Source organism: Crassostrea angulata, chromosome 9 (assembly GCF_025612915.1).
Source record: "Crassostrea angulata isolate pt1a10 chromosome 9, ASM2561291v2, whole genome shotgun sequence".
Taxonomy (NCBI): Eukaryota; Metazoa; Mollusca; class Bivalvia; order Ostreida; family Ostreidae; genus Magallana; species Magallana angulata.
The window spans coordinates 6,707,052-6,724,500 of record NC_069119.1 but is presented as its reverse complement, the minus strand read 5'-3'; the positions used below and the strand labels follow the sequence as shown (position 1 = coordinate 6,724,500).

The 17,449-nt window shown below is 32.4% G+C and overlaps 1 protein-coding gene across 3 annotated transcripts; it reads right to left on the bottom strand.

Moving 5' to 3' along the window:
• Nucleotides 1-3,244: 3,244 nt before the first annotated feature.
• Nucleotides 3,245-15,935, bottom strand: LOC128162673 (integumentary mucin C.1-like). 3 transcript variants are annotated; one of them, XM_052825924.1, is made up of 11 exons: nt 15,874-15,935; nt 10,195-10,239; nt 9,927-10,003; nt 9,635-9,703; nt 9,190-9,310; nt 8,730-9,044; nt 7,404-7,514; nt 6,967-7,110; nt 5,521-5,640; nt 4,075-4,239; nt 3,245-3,382 (listed from the first exon to the last, which is right to left on the bottom strand). In XM_052825924.1, exons 1-11 carry the CDS (start codon nt 15,878-15,880, stop codon nt 3,315-3,317), a joined length of 1,242 nt encoding a protein of 413 aa, XP_052681884.1. In that variant the 5' UTR covers nt 15,881-15,935; the 3' UTR covers nt 3,245-3,314. The 3 variants fall into 3 exon arrangements, with proteins under 3 accessions (XP_052681884.1, XP_052681885.1, XP_052681886.1); XM_052825925.1 differs by having other exon boundaries at nt 6,967-7,098; XM_052825926.1 differs by lacking the exon at nt 5,521-5,640.
• Between the last annotated feature and the right edge of the window lie 1,514 nt (nt 15,936-17,449).

The following is a 17,449-nucleotide window of genomic DNA, read 5'->3' as shown; positions in this document are numbered from 1 at the left end:
CAGACTATGTATTGTATAGGAAAAAGAAGACGGTGTCGAATTCCCTTGTGAATCTATGTTTCTTGTAAAAGTCAGCTTCTTGAAAAATTTGATTTTGACCAAAATGCTATAATAGTTTTGCTAGCAAAACCTCCCAAAGAAATTATGATTTATATAGATATATTTATGATTTATAAATAAAGGAAAATAATACTTGTTATTCACGAGAATGCATAAATTAAAGTACATACATGTAACATGTAGTACATTTCATCAAATGGCTATAATTTTAAGTGCGGTGAATTTGTGCTGGCTAGGCGCTGTTCCGTTGCATCGCGCACCAACTCTGCCAAACTTGCCCCCATACATCAAAATATTTCTAGCGAAACACTGAGTACGTCAAAGATTCACAATTAAAGTGTACATAAAATATCACTTGTGTTGGATTTAGATTAGACCTTTTTTGTTCCATTTCAGTATTCATATCGTTTAAGTTTGTTACATATTTTTGGTATATATATGCAGCAGTTATCACATTTTCAAAAACAACAAACCGGTTATAATACATTTCATACATTTGTACTATATTATTACATCTTGTTGACAAAGAAACCATAATACAATCTTTGCCTGTTAATTTTCTATGCATATTATTTAAATACTGTGTATCTGACTACATTGTCTTACTTTCTTTTTTTATTGAAGTTTTAAGTTAGAAAAACACATGATCTGCATGCAGTAAGAATTAGTGTAAATTAAAAAAATTTCAGAGTTCAAGCTATGCTCGACAGTCATATCTTAGTGACCTTGTAGATTTCACATATGCGCCGCCTGTATCTATATGCACAAAAAAATATAACTTTTGTACATGTTTATGTTAATAACACATTTTTACATACCAATATGTAAACAATTTAATAAAATTTGCACAATATAAAACAATTTAATTGAATAGGAATGAAAGCAGATGAATACAATGTGCTTTAATTAAATCCTCATCCATTGTTGTCGACCACATTTTTATCTGAAGACCGACATGCTGTAGACATGCTAAAAGATACACTGTAACTTGTCCCTTTGTTTAGATTATCTATGTAGACAAAAGCAAACAACACAGGTATACCAACCAATTTTAATTAACAGTAATATAATAAGCAATTATAATAAAATTGTTTTCTGTCTCATTACATCCTGTCATAACATTTTCAACAATACAAAATTCTTAGAACTTTTAAAAGTAACATACAAACTTTGGATGCACAATATCTACAACTTTCCTTGATGTAATCTGATATTTAGAAAATGCAAACAAAATTACTCGAACTTAACGAAAATGTCCTAGAATATTTTTTTAATGGTTCTAATACACTTGTACATATAAAAATACTACATTAAATTGTTTGTTTCAAACGAAAAGACACATTTCATATACATTTTGTTTAATGTTCAAGATAAAGCAACATGTGGACACATTATGCACTTATTATAAGAAAACACTCTTGTTCATTAGTATTAATATAAACAAATTGTGATACTTATTAATTATTATTGTATCGTTTCATCCTTTCCCCTACGATTTCATTGCTATCAACATTGCAAATCAAATATTTCTTCAGATTTACTATTAGAAAATATTTTTGTTTACATACAAGGTTAGCACATTTCAGTACCTTCAGTACTTTGATTTTTAAATTGTTTTGATATGTCATGCAATCCTTCATAGTGGTACGGTATAAAAGTTAAATTTTCAACACATAGTTATATTTTAGCATTAAGCATCAAGAAGAAGAAAATTAGTAAGTTGTAGGAAATTCATTTTTATCCTTTTGAGTTATCAATAAAATATGTTCAAAACAAAACAAATTTTAGCTTTCAGCAGAAATTAATACACCTTCGCCATTTTATCATTTAGGATTTTAAACAAAATTAATATTTCATCAAATTGTTTTAATGATAAGGATTAACGTATTAACACGAGTAATACAGTCTAATTTTAAGTGAAAGCCATCCTCGAATTGGTATGCTTAATATGATATTGTCAGTTCTGCCAGTTGGCGTTGAACAAGAAAGAGAGATCATTGCTAAACATAAACTCAATTTTCGATTTGAAATGACCAAGAAAGATTCCTCTACAACCTTATGTATGATATCGCAATATTTGAATAAGAAAACAATCAAAATGAATTAGCGTTTTATTCAATGTTTTAGATGTTTATCTGTTATTCCTTGCAGGAAGATAAATTTGATACTGTGGTTTTTTTTTTTTTGGTTTTTTTTGCTTTATTGATATCACAAAAGTCAATGAATACTGAAATGAAATATTTGAAAATTTTTGTGAGTCCTTTAGTGTCTTTTTTATACATGTACGTGTGCAAAGACCCAAATCACAAACAATTTTTTTTTCACAAACATTTTTTGAGCTGAGATTTGCAAAATTAAGTTGTCGTTAACAAAGTATGCTTAAAAGGAGGCCTTGAAGAAGGATATATAATATTATGTCATTGTTGTTTACAGCTGGTGCTTACTTTAGCTTATTTTAACAGTTTTCCCCCTAAACAATTGGCGTATTTTTGGTGAAGTACTTAAACCTCAAATTGCTCGTTCGTTTAGTAATCTAACGATATTTAAAGTTGATAGTGAACTGCAACTCACTGAGTGAACTTATTATCTGCCCTTGATTTTAACACCAATTTGCTATAGATAAAATTATTTGTATATGATATATCTACTTTAAAATTTAGAATTTTACCTCTAAATGAATCTAAAAAATGATTTACTTAGTTTTAAATAATTCCATTAAAATCATTTAATCACTCATTCATACATCTTCGATATCGATTGACACTTAAACCTGGCTAAAGCCAGCTGTTGGTGTTAACATTTTTATGCATTTTTAAAAATAAAAAATATTATGAAGAAAAAGAAATAATACGACATCAACTACTGTTACATTGTAAAATAATAGTTAAGAAAATTCCAATCATTTTACTTAATTGCAATAAATATATTTTAACTGGTGTGTCATTTTATCCTGTAAGTTGCTCTTTTTAATGATCATTAAAGTTATGGGCTTCATCTTACGAAATAAATAAAAGTCATGCCCAGGTAAAACAATTGTTGTCTACCGTTTATATAATTAGCAAGCAGTATGTGTATTTTGGGAACCTCCCCGCCTTTAAAAAATAACCTCTACCATGTTTGTTGTTGCGAAAGTTTGGTTAGTGATAAATGACCGTTAATTAAGGCTCGTAGGATGAAAATAAACAACTTTTTAGAATGATTTAATGAACAAACTTAGTTAATAATTATAAATGCTCAAGTTGATGAAGACTGATTCATTTTCCAACAACAACCACTCCCATCTGATTGTTTGGAGGTTGAGTTTTAGGAGGAGTTGTGGGACCTGGAAAATATGTCTTACTTTTGTCAATTATGACCATCGACCTTAGCTAGATCGCCAATACATGTACCTTGATAACATCAGTCAAACTTGAGAAGATATCTAAAAAGACTGCAAAGTTTAATTTGTATATTATTGTTAATACCTTTTTTTTTATTTTTCTGTGAGAAAATATAGTAAAAAGCTCAAAAGCCTGATCATGGTTCCCTTTACTTCAATAAACATATGTCATTTCCTCTCTTAACACATGCTAATAAAAGCCGTATTGAAATTGCAAAAAGTTTTTTTTTCTCGAAATTATCCAAACCGCATTGAAATTATAAGAAGGTTTTTCTCTCATTTTTCCAACTCTCCCGTGCCAAAGACACAGAATAAAAATGACGTTCCATATATTCATGAATATTATAACAATTGATTTATTAATATGGTTAACAATATTGAGGCAGATAATGATACAACAAGTGAGAACTCTGTTTTATATAATTTAAGAATTAGAGCCATATATACTACATATTCTAAAACAATAAGAAATTAATTCAAAAATTGAGCAATAAAAATTATTTATGCTCACTTAAAATGTGAGTTTACGCTATTTGATGACCTATTTTAATTTGTGCTTAATAAAGCGTATTGCCAAACGAAGTTTATATTTGTATAAATTGTTCGCCTAGTGAAATCATTCCTTTAATACTCACTCAGGGCGGTAGTTGGTGTTGTTGTCGTTGTTGTTGTCGGTGTTGTTGTTGTTTGTGTCGTTGTAGTGGAGGGTTTTGTAGGATTAGTGTGTGACGTTCTTATTGGCGTGGAGTAGGATGTGGAGTAGGATGTGGAGTAGGATGTGGATTCTTGCGCCTGGGTACCTGATAAAATAGAAAAGAATGATATATCATATGTTGTATTTAGTGAAGGAAATCTAAAAAAAAAAAAGACTGCATTATCAATAAAACATGAGATTCATATTGTTTTTCTTTTATGTGTTGATATATGTACAAATGTATGTGCAATACATTTACATGCAAGGCTTGTTAAATTTAATTTTGCGCATTTATTTATTTAATGAAATGTTTATATGTGGGGTTTTTTTTAGATCAAAAATTGTTAGGAATAAAAATTGTAATATCTTTAATTCAATTTTCACAAAAAGTAAACTGAATGACAACGCCTCGTAACGGAAATTTCAATTGTATACAAATATTTAAAAAAACTGTATCAACCTACGGTTTAACAATATACAGAAACAAAGATTCTCAATCTGAGTAAGACAAAGTCTTGCGTTAAATGTATGTCAGAGTTGTAAAAATATAGTATTAACACATTAATAGGATTCTCGAATAGTTATCATATATCGTGACATTGCAGTTCTAAAGAAGATAAGAATTTATAAAAATATATTTCTCCATCTTTTTTCTATAAAAAAAAAATATACCCCAGCCTCTCCCCTTGAATCATGTTTTGAGCACACTTAAATTTACAACATATGAAAATGCTTCAACACAAGTTTTATCTAGTTCCATCGATTGGTTATTGAGAAGGTTTCTCTATTTTTGCTTACGTGCACTCCCCCCCCCCCCCAATGATTTGAGCATGTATTATGAAGTTATTGGGTTTTAGGGTTCAAAATTGATTCGTAATGCTATCACAGGCAAAGACAGTTGAAAATGTAAATACATGTATTGATTAATAATTATTTCACATTATTTAAACAACTTTGATTCCACTTTGCCTAAACATACTGTATGGAGGGAAATATTCATCCCCGTTTTAATTTTATCCATTTTGCTATCGTTGTCAATGGGCGAATTTAAGAATGGGCAAACTTCAGTATCTAGTATTATTCTATCTAATGTGCCAGGGCGAATTCAAGACGGGGTGGAAGTGTTTGAAAGTGCAGAATGGCGAAAATTACATGGGCGAAATTAACCCTGTGTACAGTACTAAGACGTTTTGATAAGTTTGATTAAATAGACCAAGTGATTCTTAGGAAGAAGTTGAAACTGTTTACAGACAGACAGACAGGTACTAGACACAAAGGTGGATGGACAAAAGGTGATCAGAGGAGCTCACTTTAGCTTCAGATCAGGTGAGCTAAACACAGAAAACACAGAAAACTCTTTATGAAAACAAGACACTAAAACACCTACTACATAATTGACAGGAGAAAGCACACATCTTGCGTATAAATACATCGGAACAACTCGCTGGATCTTTATTCAGCGCATCACGACAAGATTCAACAGAAAGGGTGTCGGTGCAAGGAGTAGCTACGAAATCGACAGAAAAATAGTTATTAAGAGGGCTTGATGGATTAGTGCATTTGTAACATAATGATGAATAAATGTTTAACATTAAATTATATTTTTTTAATAAAATAATTGCTAAAACATTTTTATTATCTTAATCTTCGTGAATTTACGTTGATGACCACCCAATTTCCTATGAGGGCAGGATCCAGAAAAGAGCCCAACGTTTCCATTTGTTTTTTAATTTTATTGTTCAACATTATTTACCTATAATGTCGTATTGGTGGCCAAATTTTCAATGGCAGATGTTGAATTACAAGGGATATACATACTCACTAATTTATTCATTAATACTTGGTAAATAACAGATAGTTTAAAATTTGGTTGACTACTTTTCATTTCTACAACAATATAGAGCAGCTTTTAAAACAACACAAATGCTGGATAAAATACTTAAAGGGGCATGGTCACGATTTTGGTCAAATTTTATTTTTCTGTTTTTATTATTTGCAATGCTTTAGGAATGCAATTCTAACGATCAAATGAAGTTTTGGTGCCAGTCGTTGAGTTTTAAGCAATATACAGGGCTCACAATTCTTCGTCATGTAAACAAGGCTCGTGCCCTGTTTTTGTTTACATAGGTCGAATATACAGGTAAAAAATCTTTTTCAAGCTGGTTTGTCTATCTTATTATTCATTTTAAGCATAAATAAACAGTTCCTAACGATTAGTACATTCATTTTAGGCCTAAAACTTGAATTTTCACTTCAACATTCAAAATGTAAACAAACGCTTTGTTTACAAAGGGAAAAATTGCAGGCTCTGTAACTCGTTTATAACTCATCAAATGGCACTCAAATTTTGGTTGCCTATTAAAAATGCCTGACCATGCCTCTTTAACCAAAAAATAATCTCCCACATTGATTTAGTAAAATTTGAAAAAAAGTTGTCAAATGCCCGACATACGAGGCATCGAATAATAAACCCAAGAAATGACCCGATTGCCATATGTTCATCGGACTGCATGCAAATGAAGTATTGAATAATATTTTTGGGAGACCACCTTATTTCTTTTCCAAATGAGACTGAGGGATCAATATCGACATACTGGTGGAAGAATTAAATCCCAACACAATGTACAAACAATAGATTTGATATTGTTATTGTGTAATACAAGAAATAAAAATAATTCTTTTCAGGGCATTTTTCGAAAAACAAAATAACTCAATTCCCTATTTGGCAAGTGAATATTAAATGCAAATGCTGGATGAAAATTAAAACATTTAAAATTTGCAACATATTGCAAAAGAAACCAACACAGTGAATTATAAAAGTTAAAAAATGTACCTATGCTTGTGACTGTGGTTGTTGCAGGGATGGTTGCAGTGGTAGATATTATTGAAGCTGATGACGTCACTGTATCAGTAGTCGTTTTGATTGATGCAGATGACGTCATTGGAAAGGTGATTGAATTTGTAACTGATGGCATCACTGGTATGATGGTTTTTATATTTGTAATTGCTTGGTTAGTAATGATATATTTAGTCAAAAAAGTTATTAATTTTGTTTGTATGAACGCATTTTTAAGAGAATGCTTGAAAATGTTTAAATTAAGATACAGTTAAAAGTATGTCGAGAATTACAGAGAAATGTTTCGAAAAAGCAACTTTATTCATATTCTTTAGATAAATCAATCGTAAAATAGTGGGAGAGAGAGAGAGAGAGAGAGAGAGAGAGAGAGAGAGAGAGAGAGAGAGAGAGAGAGAGAGAGAGAGAGAGAGTACCTGTCGATGTTTGTTCATTCGTTTCTGTTTGGTTGAAAATACTAGATGTTAACTCTATAGGCTGTGTAGAAGTAAGATCTATGTTGCTGATGGACTGTGTATGTGTTGTGCCTAAAAAGAAAAGTTTATTACAGATATTTAATTCATTTTGTTTATGAGTCTTCCTTATGATTCATTCTGATATCTGGTAAAGGATAAGCCGTATTTGAAGCTGCATAAAAGGGGTCGATTTTATAACCGCCAGGCTTTTCATTGTTCATAGTATACTGTGGTTTCATTAATATTCAAGGGTATCAATTTTCGTGGATAAAGTTAAAATCACAGTTTCAAGGATACGTAAATTCGTGGCCAATGACCCTATCAATACAAGATGTTAATAGAACCTGCACTTCATTCTACATTTCATTTCATGGATAAACTTAACAACGAAATCCAAGAAAATTGGTATTCAGCGAATATTGATGAAACCACAGTATTTACCAGCCGTAATAATAATGGTAATAGAAATTGCACTTCAATGAACACTTAATTTCGTAGATCAACTTAATAACAAATTCCACGAAAATTGGTATTCAACGAATATTGATGAAACCACATTATATTCGAAAACATACTGTATCTTCCGTGAATGCAGGTTAAAAATTTTTTTAAAAAATCATGCTTACTCGAAATATATAATCTTTGATCTAGAATGTTTTGATGGTAAATGATTTTATACGAAGATGGTTGTTCTTAACTAACTGTCAGAGACAAAAATCCATCAAATAAAAACATGATTGATTCTCTTTAATGTGGTATTGGACATCCGTCAACTTTTAATGTAGATTAAAGTTCTTTATAGCTAAATACTTTCACCGGCTTAGAAAATTTCAAATTTTATAATGTTTACTAGTAACCAAAAAAATCCCAAAAATACGTTTTAAAATTTTTAGAAAGGTAAAAATTGAAAAATCCCATGCTGGATTCGATCTCATGACTAACAGATTGCATTGAACCCTCTAACCCACTGCTCTACGTTGTTAGGTGGCAATTTTTGGAAAGAAACTATATGTTTTTTTATTATATTACGCCTGTTTTTATTCCGCACAACATGGAGGTGTTCCATAACACCAAAATATACTTTGCATAGACTTTTAGATCTATATATTATATTCTAACGTTATTTTAACAGTGACGCGTCATATTATCAAAAATAAACCACATGGATGATGTTAAGTAGAGGTAACGTATGATAGTTCAGTGATCAAAAAGATGCTTCAAGATGACGGGTATTTGACGGTTGAAAGAAATACAAAATAAAATGTCTGTCTGTAAAAATCATGTTACCGCATACACCACAAGTCTTGGGACACCTCGTCCTTGCAAACGCTTCGTCCCTACAAACGTTCAAGTGATCTGACAATAGCTGACAGTCTTGGTGAATATCAATGCATAGAGGAGCCGTGGTTGTGACGTCACACATATGACACGACTTCCGGCAAACTGTCATGGCGACTTCAGTGTCATTGCAAGCATCGAACTCTTCCATGAGAATATCGCAGTTTGGATGATCAACACATGAGTCGGGCGATGCAGTTGTTGCAATCTCAGAAACTGATGGACTTGAGTATGTTGAAGTCATAATTGTTGTCGAACTTTGCACTAGAATATTAGAACAGCATCAAAATCAGCATACTTTAAAAAAGGGGGATCAAATTAAGATGAGGATATGACGTACAAATGTGGATTGAAATACATGTACATGCAACGAAAAAAGTGTTAAGTTTATTTACAGATTGATGGTTACCTGGGCCGATGGAATCCACATAACATTTGTCAGTGTCACAGCATTGAGTGTCTGTTATCTCTCTCCGTTTCTTCCCAATGATAAAAACGGGCTGATCGGTTTGTTGGTTAACGTGACATTTCTGAATGAATGAAAAACAGCCTTCAAGAAGACTATGCAGAGTTCATCTACAGAGATGAAATTCCCATATATGCTGAATAAATGTTATAAGATACTTCTGAAATAATACAGTTGTTTTATGAATTATCAGAATTTTTTTATCTCAAATTGTAAAAATATACAATTCTTAGAATGAAAGGGGTGATTATTACTTTTTTCTCGATGCAAAAATAGGTGATAGAGTTCGCTATGCCTATAAAGTGGTGTTTTTTTATAGCATTTATCTAATGATTTATTTGTCGTTTTATGAAAGATTATGATATTATATATATTTAAAAGTACTCACAGATGTTTCTATGCAATCAAGGTCGTAGTGTGACCCCAAATAGTCATCAAATTTCAGTTGGCCACAAGACTGTGAATAAAAAAAATTCCTCGTCAATCACCAAGTTAATTGCTTAGAGCCAGAGACATAAAATCATAACATTCCACAGTTAGATACTTATGTAATTACATTAAACAACTGCGAAAGCGGATTGCAGTATGGTAGCTTTCTTTACATTAGGATTACAATCAAAGATTGGTTTACAATTAATAAAATGCATATAACCTCTACGTCTGATATTCAATTAACTTACCTCTCCATCTTTACAAGTCACATGATGTCGACACAGAGAAGGATCTGAGGCGTAGTAACATCTGTAACATTCTAAGCCTACCGATGACAAAGATCAAGCACAAAAAAAAGATTATAAAGATGTTTGAAATCATGCTTGTATCATCATCATGATTGTAATGATGAAAACTTGTACTAGTATATGAAATTGGTTGTCATAGGCCACGTTAAAAAGACACATTGAAAAGATATATTGTATACGAAATAAAACACAATAAGATCACACTTACATAGACCAGTTTCCAAAATATTGATGAGAAATATGATTTGGAGAACTGGAAAAAAAGTCAAATACTTCAGGTTAAACTAAATCCACTTCCTTTTTTCCTGTCAGTTGGTCAGGTTAACGTTGTTCGTTGATGACTTAGTCTTAACTTTTGTTACAGATAAGTGGTTAAGGAGTGGAAACAACAGGAATCCAAGTTCTTTATTCATTTCTTTATTCATTTTTTCCCGAGCACTTTATCATCAGTTATACTGTGAATTGATTTCAGTCGAACCGACACCTCTCTAAGTACCTTAATCACTTTTAATGTATAGAACTATGCTTTGATACTAATACTAAGTAACATGATTAAACGATGATGTAAGATGTAGATGATATTCTTTACAGTCAGATTATGTGTATTAATTTTAAAGTGGTAGGAAGGTTGGGAATAAAAGGGAAACGTACATATTCCCTACCTGGTTTAAACGAAGACAAGCTTTCACGATTACTAGCTGTTTAATTGCATCTTCTGTGCATCAACACTTGCAAGATCCATTTTATATTTTTTATTTGAACCAATGATTTTTTGTAGTCTTATCAATCAGAAATAATATCATTCTTGTTTTTTTTTCTTCATAAAATCAAAGTACTGAAAGTACTGTTAGACGGCGGCGCCGTTTGAAAGTGGCATATTACATGTATGATAATTATTGTTGTTGAAAATCCAAAGCCAGTATCTCATACATGTACTAATACCTAACGATTCTCGCACAACTGGTCGTGAGTTTCCTATATGGATAATTCTGTGGAAATAGTTGTTGTGATCACAATCCACACTTTACAAATGTTGTGTCTCTTTATCGTCATCTTTTGGGGAAAACCCATAGATTTATCACAGTAGCCTTTGTAGTATAGAAGTTTGTATCTATATGTTTGTATCTATATCAGTTGACATTAAAACTCCGTTTTCGGTAAATAAATACATGTACTACATGTATGTATTTTGATTGCCCCAGAATGACTCATTAAATATGTGAGTTGTCACCACATATTGAATGAATAAATCAAATTGAGATTTTATCACAGTACGCCCAAATATTTGATTGTATATTAAAAGAAGGGGAATTTTGGTTTTTTTTTTCCTTTTGACCTTTGGTTGACCCTGTAAAGGGGAACAATTTTTGAAAAGTGTAAATTGGATATAATAAATGGATAAAATACTGATCAGGTTTTATATATTTATAAATGGTAAGGAAAACACGTGTTGTTATTGTTTCTGGTGTTATTTATAGTATAACGATTTCGATTGGTTTATTGACGAGTATACGGGGTTAAGTGTACTCGTGCGGAACAGGTAGTTTACCTGTGTCCAGGTATTAGGGAATTAAAGTCATTCGAGGTTTCGCTGCTTTACGTGCAACAGCCCCCTCCCTTTACGTTTACTGTGTACATGTATCTAATGATTTATTTTTTATATTGTAGAATGTTGATTATGAACCAGAAGATTAAATGAATATACTTGTTGTAAAAAATTTGAATTAAAATTAAGTCTGTTGCACAGACGCAGGCGAAGCAGTTCCTACATATGTGTTTGAGTTTTTAATTTATAAATAATTTATGTTCGTTTGAACTGGTGAATAAGAACATAATACTAATTATTTTGGCATACATGTAGTATGTTTATTGTCCCTCTCGACAGCATTTTCCCTCAATTTCTTCACGGGGAAAAAGTTGCAGTCTCGTGGACCATCACACTTGCTTTTGTCCTCATAGTCAGTTAATACATTTAGGTGTAAAGAAAACGGAATGGTTTACAAGAACATGCTTTTAGAATGCACGTCATCGTGAAACAGAAGAGTCAATCAATATTTTATCTTCGACTTTAGTGGATTATTTCCATTTGCTCACAACGAAAGTGAATAAAAATTTGAAAAAAAAAATATCATACAATATTCAGTCGCGGCAGTTTCATTAATCAACGTTTTAAAGTGCATTTGTCCTATGGTATTTAGCTATAGATTTATTCAAATCATATAATGTATTTGGGAAAGTCACATGTATATTTAATCGCTTCTCAGTACACTTTAACACGCATAATTTACTTGCAAAATTAAACTCTTCTAGTAAACTTACAACAAATGTTGATTAATTATTAGAAATTAGTTTTCAAAAACACCAAACAAACAAAATCCAAGTTGAACGCATGTTTTTCTGACCGTACAGCTGTGTATATAAATTTCATTTTATTCTTTGCATGTACTATATACAATACATCTAGGGTTAGCAAATCCCAGCAATATTTCCGAAAAGCTATAGTCCTGTCGCTCAGCAGAAAACTACAGTCATCTAATGACTATGAAGCACATCTTTTGCCTTCATATTTCATTATTTATCGTAAATATAGCATGGATGTATACGCTACGGCTGATGTAGCATTTCGTTGAGTGATGAAACTTTTTAACCGGTGTGTATTTCGATTGTAAGGCGGCGTGGAAGGGCCAGATGAAAAAATAAAAAATTCTTATTTGTTCGGACAAATAAGTTATTTGCTCGGACGAATTACGATTTGTTCGGACGAATAATATATTTGTTCGGACGAATTACGATTTGTTCGGACGAATTAGTTATTTGTTCGGACGAATAAGTTATTTGTTCGGACGAATTAGGATTTGTTCGGACGAATTACATATTTGTTCGGACAAATAATTTATTTGTTCGGAAAAATAATTTATTTGTTCGGACGAATTAGGATTTGTTCGGACGAATAAGTTATTTATTCGGACGAATTAGGATTTGTTCGGACGAATTACATATTTGTTTGGACAAATAAGTTATTTGTACGGACGAATTACATATTTGTTCGGACAAATAAGTTATTTGTTCGGACAAATAAGTTACATATTTGTTCGGACAAATAATTTATTTGTTCGGACGAATTACGATTTGTTCGGACGAATTACGATTTGTTCGGACGAATAAGTTTTTTGTTCGGACGAATTACGATTTGTTCGCACGAATTAGATATTTGTTCGGACGAATTATGATTTGTTCGGACAAATAAGTTATTTGTTCGGACGATTTAGGATTTGTTCGGACAAATTATGATTTGTTCGGACGAATTAGATATTTGTTCGGACAAATAACTTATTTGTTCGGACAAAAAACTTATTTGTTCGGACGAATTAGGATTTGTTCGGACGAATTAGGATTTGTTCGGACGAATAAGTTATTAATAGTGGTACATGTATGAGAGAGAGAGAGAGAGAGAGAGAGAGAGAGAGAGAGAGAGAGAGAGAGAGAGAGAGAGAGAGAGAGAGAGAGAGAGAGATGTTCTAATCATGGATACATAAATGTGAAAAGTCTAATCAGTTTACATGATCATGCACGGATCCAGAAAAATTTACCGGGGTGGTGGTGGTTGTCGGGGGGGGGGGTCTGATAGATAGTTTTGTTTGCGGGGTGGGGGTGCAAGGCCCCCCGACCACCCCGGCTCTAGATCCGCGTATAGATGTATGCCAACTGTAGGCAGCGCAGGTTTTTTCTTTGGTAACCCCCCCCCCCTTTCATCTACATCATTACCAGAGCAGATACATGTAGTCTAAATATACATGTAGTCTTTATATTATAAAGTATAAGTTAATTTTTAAAACTAGTTTGTTTTATAAGTCACTTAAGTAATTGTGCGATTATTACAATTCCACGAAGTATATCAGTTAACTTTGATCGTATACATGTATATGTATAAAGTTAAGGCGAAAGATAATTTCGTATGTCCAGTGTCTCAAGTAAACAGGAGAATGACTACATTTTCAATATACACATCGACAATCGAAATCCACCTGCAGAATCATATAATTATGACTATTGGAATCATTTCTTCTGGCATTGCGCGAAATAAAACTTATAGTTAGTTAATAAAAAACCTGCGCTGCCTAGAGTTGGCATACATCTATCCGCGGATCTAGAGCCGGGGTGGTCGGGGGGCCTTGCACCCTCACCCCGAAAACAAAACTATCTATCAGACCCCCCCCCCCCACCACCCCGGTAAATTTTTCTGGATCCGCGCATGATCATGTAAACTGATTAGACTTTTCACATTTATGTATCCATGATTATGACATCTCTCTCTCTCTCTCTCTCTCTCTCTCTCTCTCTCTCTCTCTCTCTCTCTCTCTCTCTCTCTCTCTCTCTCTCTCTCATACATGTACCACTATTAATAACTTATTCGTCCGAACAAATCCTAATTCGTCCGAACAAATCCTAATTCGTCCGAACAAATAAGTTATTTGTCCGAACAAATAGCTAATTCGTCCGAACAAATCCTAATTCGTCCGAACAAATAAGTTATTTGTCCGAACAAATAGCTAATTCGTCCGAACAAATAACTTATTTGTCCGAACAAATCCTAGTTCGTCCGAACAAATCCTAGTACGTCCGAACAAATAACTTATTTGTCCGAACAAATAGCTAATTTGTCCGAATAAATCTTAATTCGTCCGAACAAATAATTTATTTGTCCGAACGAATCCTAATTCGTCCGAACAAATCCTAATTCGTCCGAACAAATAACTTATTCGTCCGAACAAATAGCTAATTCTTCCGAACGAATAAGATTAATTTTTTTTCTCATCTGGCCCTTCCACGCCGCCGTACGATTGCGAGTCGCAACAAACTGGTGCATTTACATATATTAGGCCTGCCTATTATGGAAACAAATGTCGAAGAAAGCTCATAATAGAGTTGTACTCGCGAGATAAAAATTATTTGAGAACAAAAAGGGCGATATTTACGTACATGTGTAATAATGTTATATGTTAGTGAAAAAATCCCCCCAAAACCAAAGAAAAGGTTCTCTAATGGCAGAGACGTCGACGGGCGCATATGAATTTAAGTCACAGAATGAGATTGTACTTAGCTCATCAAATTGCGTTATTCAGTTTATTGTGAAAAAATTCGTCAGAAACTGTTTAGTGAACAAAAGTATTTTATCTTACACTACCGTCCACAATGTACCATAAATGTATATGGAATATTGCATGAGTTGAACCGATTGTTTTTTCTCACAAAAAAGCTAGCGTTTGCTATTTATAGCCACCGTCTAAAAAGGGGAAACGCAATCGTACTGTGACCTTAAATTACTGAACAACGCCACCTGACGGGGGATATACTTTTCCCATGGACAGATAACTATGTCAATGACCTTAATTGCACCGCGTTGTGTAACATGGTTCCAGGTTTGTAGGTGACTTAACATGTCTGTAGTGTCGAAATCAAGAACCTATACCCATTTATCATAGATTTCATATGTCGTTTGCTTTTATACGTGTAAGACAATATATGGCAACTGACCTGCACTGTAAAAAGAATTATTTTAAAATAATGATGGGCGTTTATCGTTGGATAAAACATATACATGTACGTTTATCTCTGATTTATTAAATTGTTTTGTTACAGCATTCTATTCATTTTATGAACAAGAATAAAAATGTGTCCTTTGCTATTTTATGTTACTTTTTTTTTGGGGGGGGGGGGGGGGTACAGAAATCGCTCTATATCGCCTCTCTTTATAAACTCAATGCAAGAAGTGCAATGTTTAGCTTATGTTAAGAAATATCTTTAGAAAATGAAACGTTTATCGATTTTTAGATGCTTATTGAACACTAGATATGTCTAACATACATAAGCATTTAGAAATACATACCGTACATTGTAAAGGAACCTACCGGAAGAATTTATCTATTATAAGTGTGTTGACGTACCACCTGTTTAAAGATTAGATATTATATAAGAAATCTAGCACCTGTCATGAAACCATTGCAGGTCCTTTCTGGTCTTTCTTTTTGCTCTTATCAAGAAATTAATCTTGGGGATGTTAAATAAAATTCAATATTCTTATATTTTCAATTAGTATCAAGTTTCATTTATTGCTTAGTAGATTAATTTTCATGTTATCTAAACAATTATTTTGTGTATACTTTTCTAAGCAACTACATTTATTTATATTGTTATTTATAGAAATTTGTGTTTGGAATATAGGTTCTGTGTAATAAAAATAAAGAAAGGGGCAATATATATGCATAGTGAATTGACAAATCGCCTAAGAACATGTAACAGATCCATACGGATTTAAGATAAAATGATAAATTATAATGCCAAAATATACATGTGAGAACCTCATAGTTAAAAAAAGAAATATTTGTCAAAAATATTGAACTAATTGTTCGTAAAAAAAAAAATTAGATTGTACATTGTTAGATTATCTTAAATAGTACATCGGGACATTAGGCAGCATTTGAGAGATTTCAGAAAAAAATATTCAAAGTGTTAGCAGTAAGCCAGAACAGTATAAAGAACAATATCTTCTACACACAGAACGGGATGAATGAGTCAGGTACAGGGACATTAAATTGCATTTTTGTAAATAATATAACTTATTAGGTTTGTTACTGACTGTTTAAAGAAATTTGTGGGGTCGGTAAAGTCCATAGAAGGCGAGGCGGAGCCGAGCCTTCTATGGACTTTACCGACCCCACAAATTTCTTTTCCGCCTCGCCTTCTATGGACTTTACCGACCCCACAAATTTCTTTAAACAGTCAGTAACAAACCTAATAAGTGTTTTGTTTTGTCGAGGACCTAAAGTTTGATATGTAAACAAACGTTTGTGTAGAAAATCAGTTCAAATAACGTTACGTCCGCCATGTTGCGCTATAAATTTTGACGCTTGCCTTTTAAAGAAATTTGTAAGGCAGCCACGTGACGCGTTTCATCCAATGACGTCGCGACATTCTAGTCCGAGGCAAAACAACAGCATTTATATACACATGTAATTAAAATTTTTAATTTGGGCAGTGGATACAAACGTTTTGTTTGTACTGTGGTAGCTTTTGTCTGCCACCTTTTTTGCACATTGTTATCATTTTGATACTGTTTTGTTTTATTTGATTAATAATGTAGTTTATTACACTGGGGAGATTAATGTATTATGGTTTAATTGTGAATTCATTACAGTTGAGAACATTAATTTTGTTATTGTGTTATCGTTATTGCAGGATCGGATTTTTTTATTGTAATAGTGTTATCGGTATTGTAGGATCAGAGTTTGTTATGGTAATAGTGTAATCGTTACTGTAGGAGCAGAGTTTGTTATTGTTATAGTATTATCAATATTATAGGATTGATTAGAGTCTGTTATACATGTAGTTATATCGGTATTGTAGGATGAGAGTTTGTTGTTGTTATAGTAGCATCGTTATTGTAGGATCAGAGTTTGTTATCA

Excerpts from the sequence above, each read along its gene's own strand:
- LOC128162673 (XM_052825924.1), bottom strand. Across the intron at positions 7,515-8,729 it reads CAAGACTTGTGGTGTATGCG|GCACAACACATACACAGTCC; the intron begins GTAACATGATTT and ends TTTTCTTTTTAG. Across the intron at positions 7,111-7,403 it reads GAATGAACAAACATCGACAG|TGATGCCATCAGTTACAAAT; the intron begins GTACTCTCTCTC and ends CCATCATACCAG.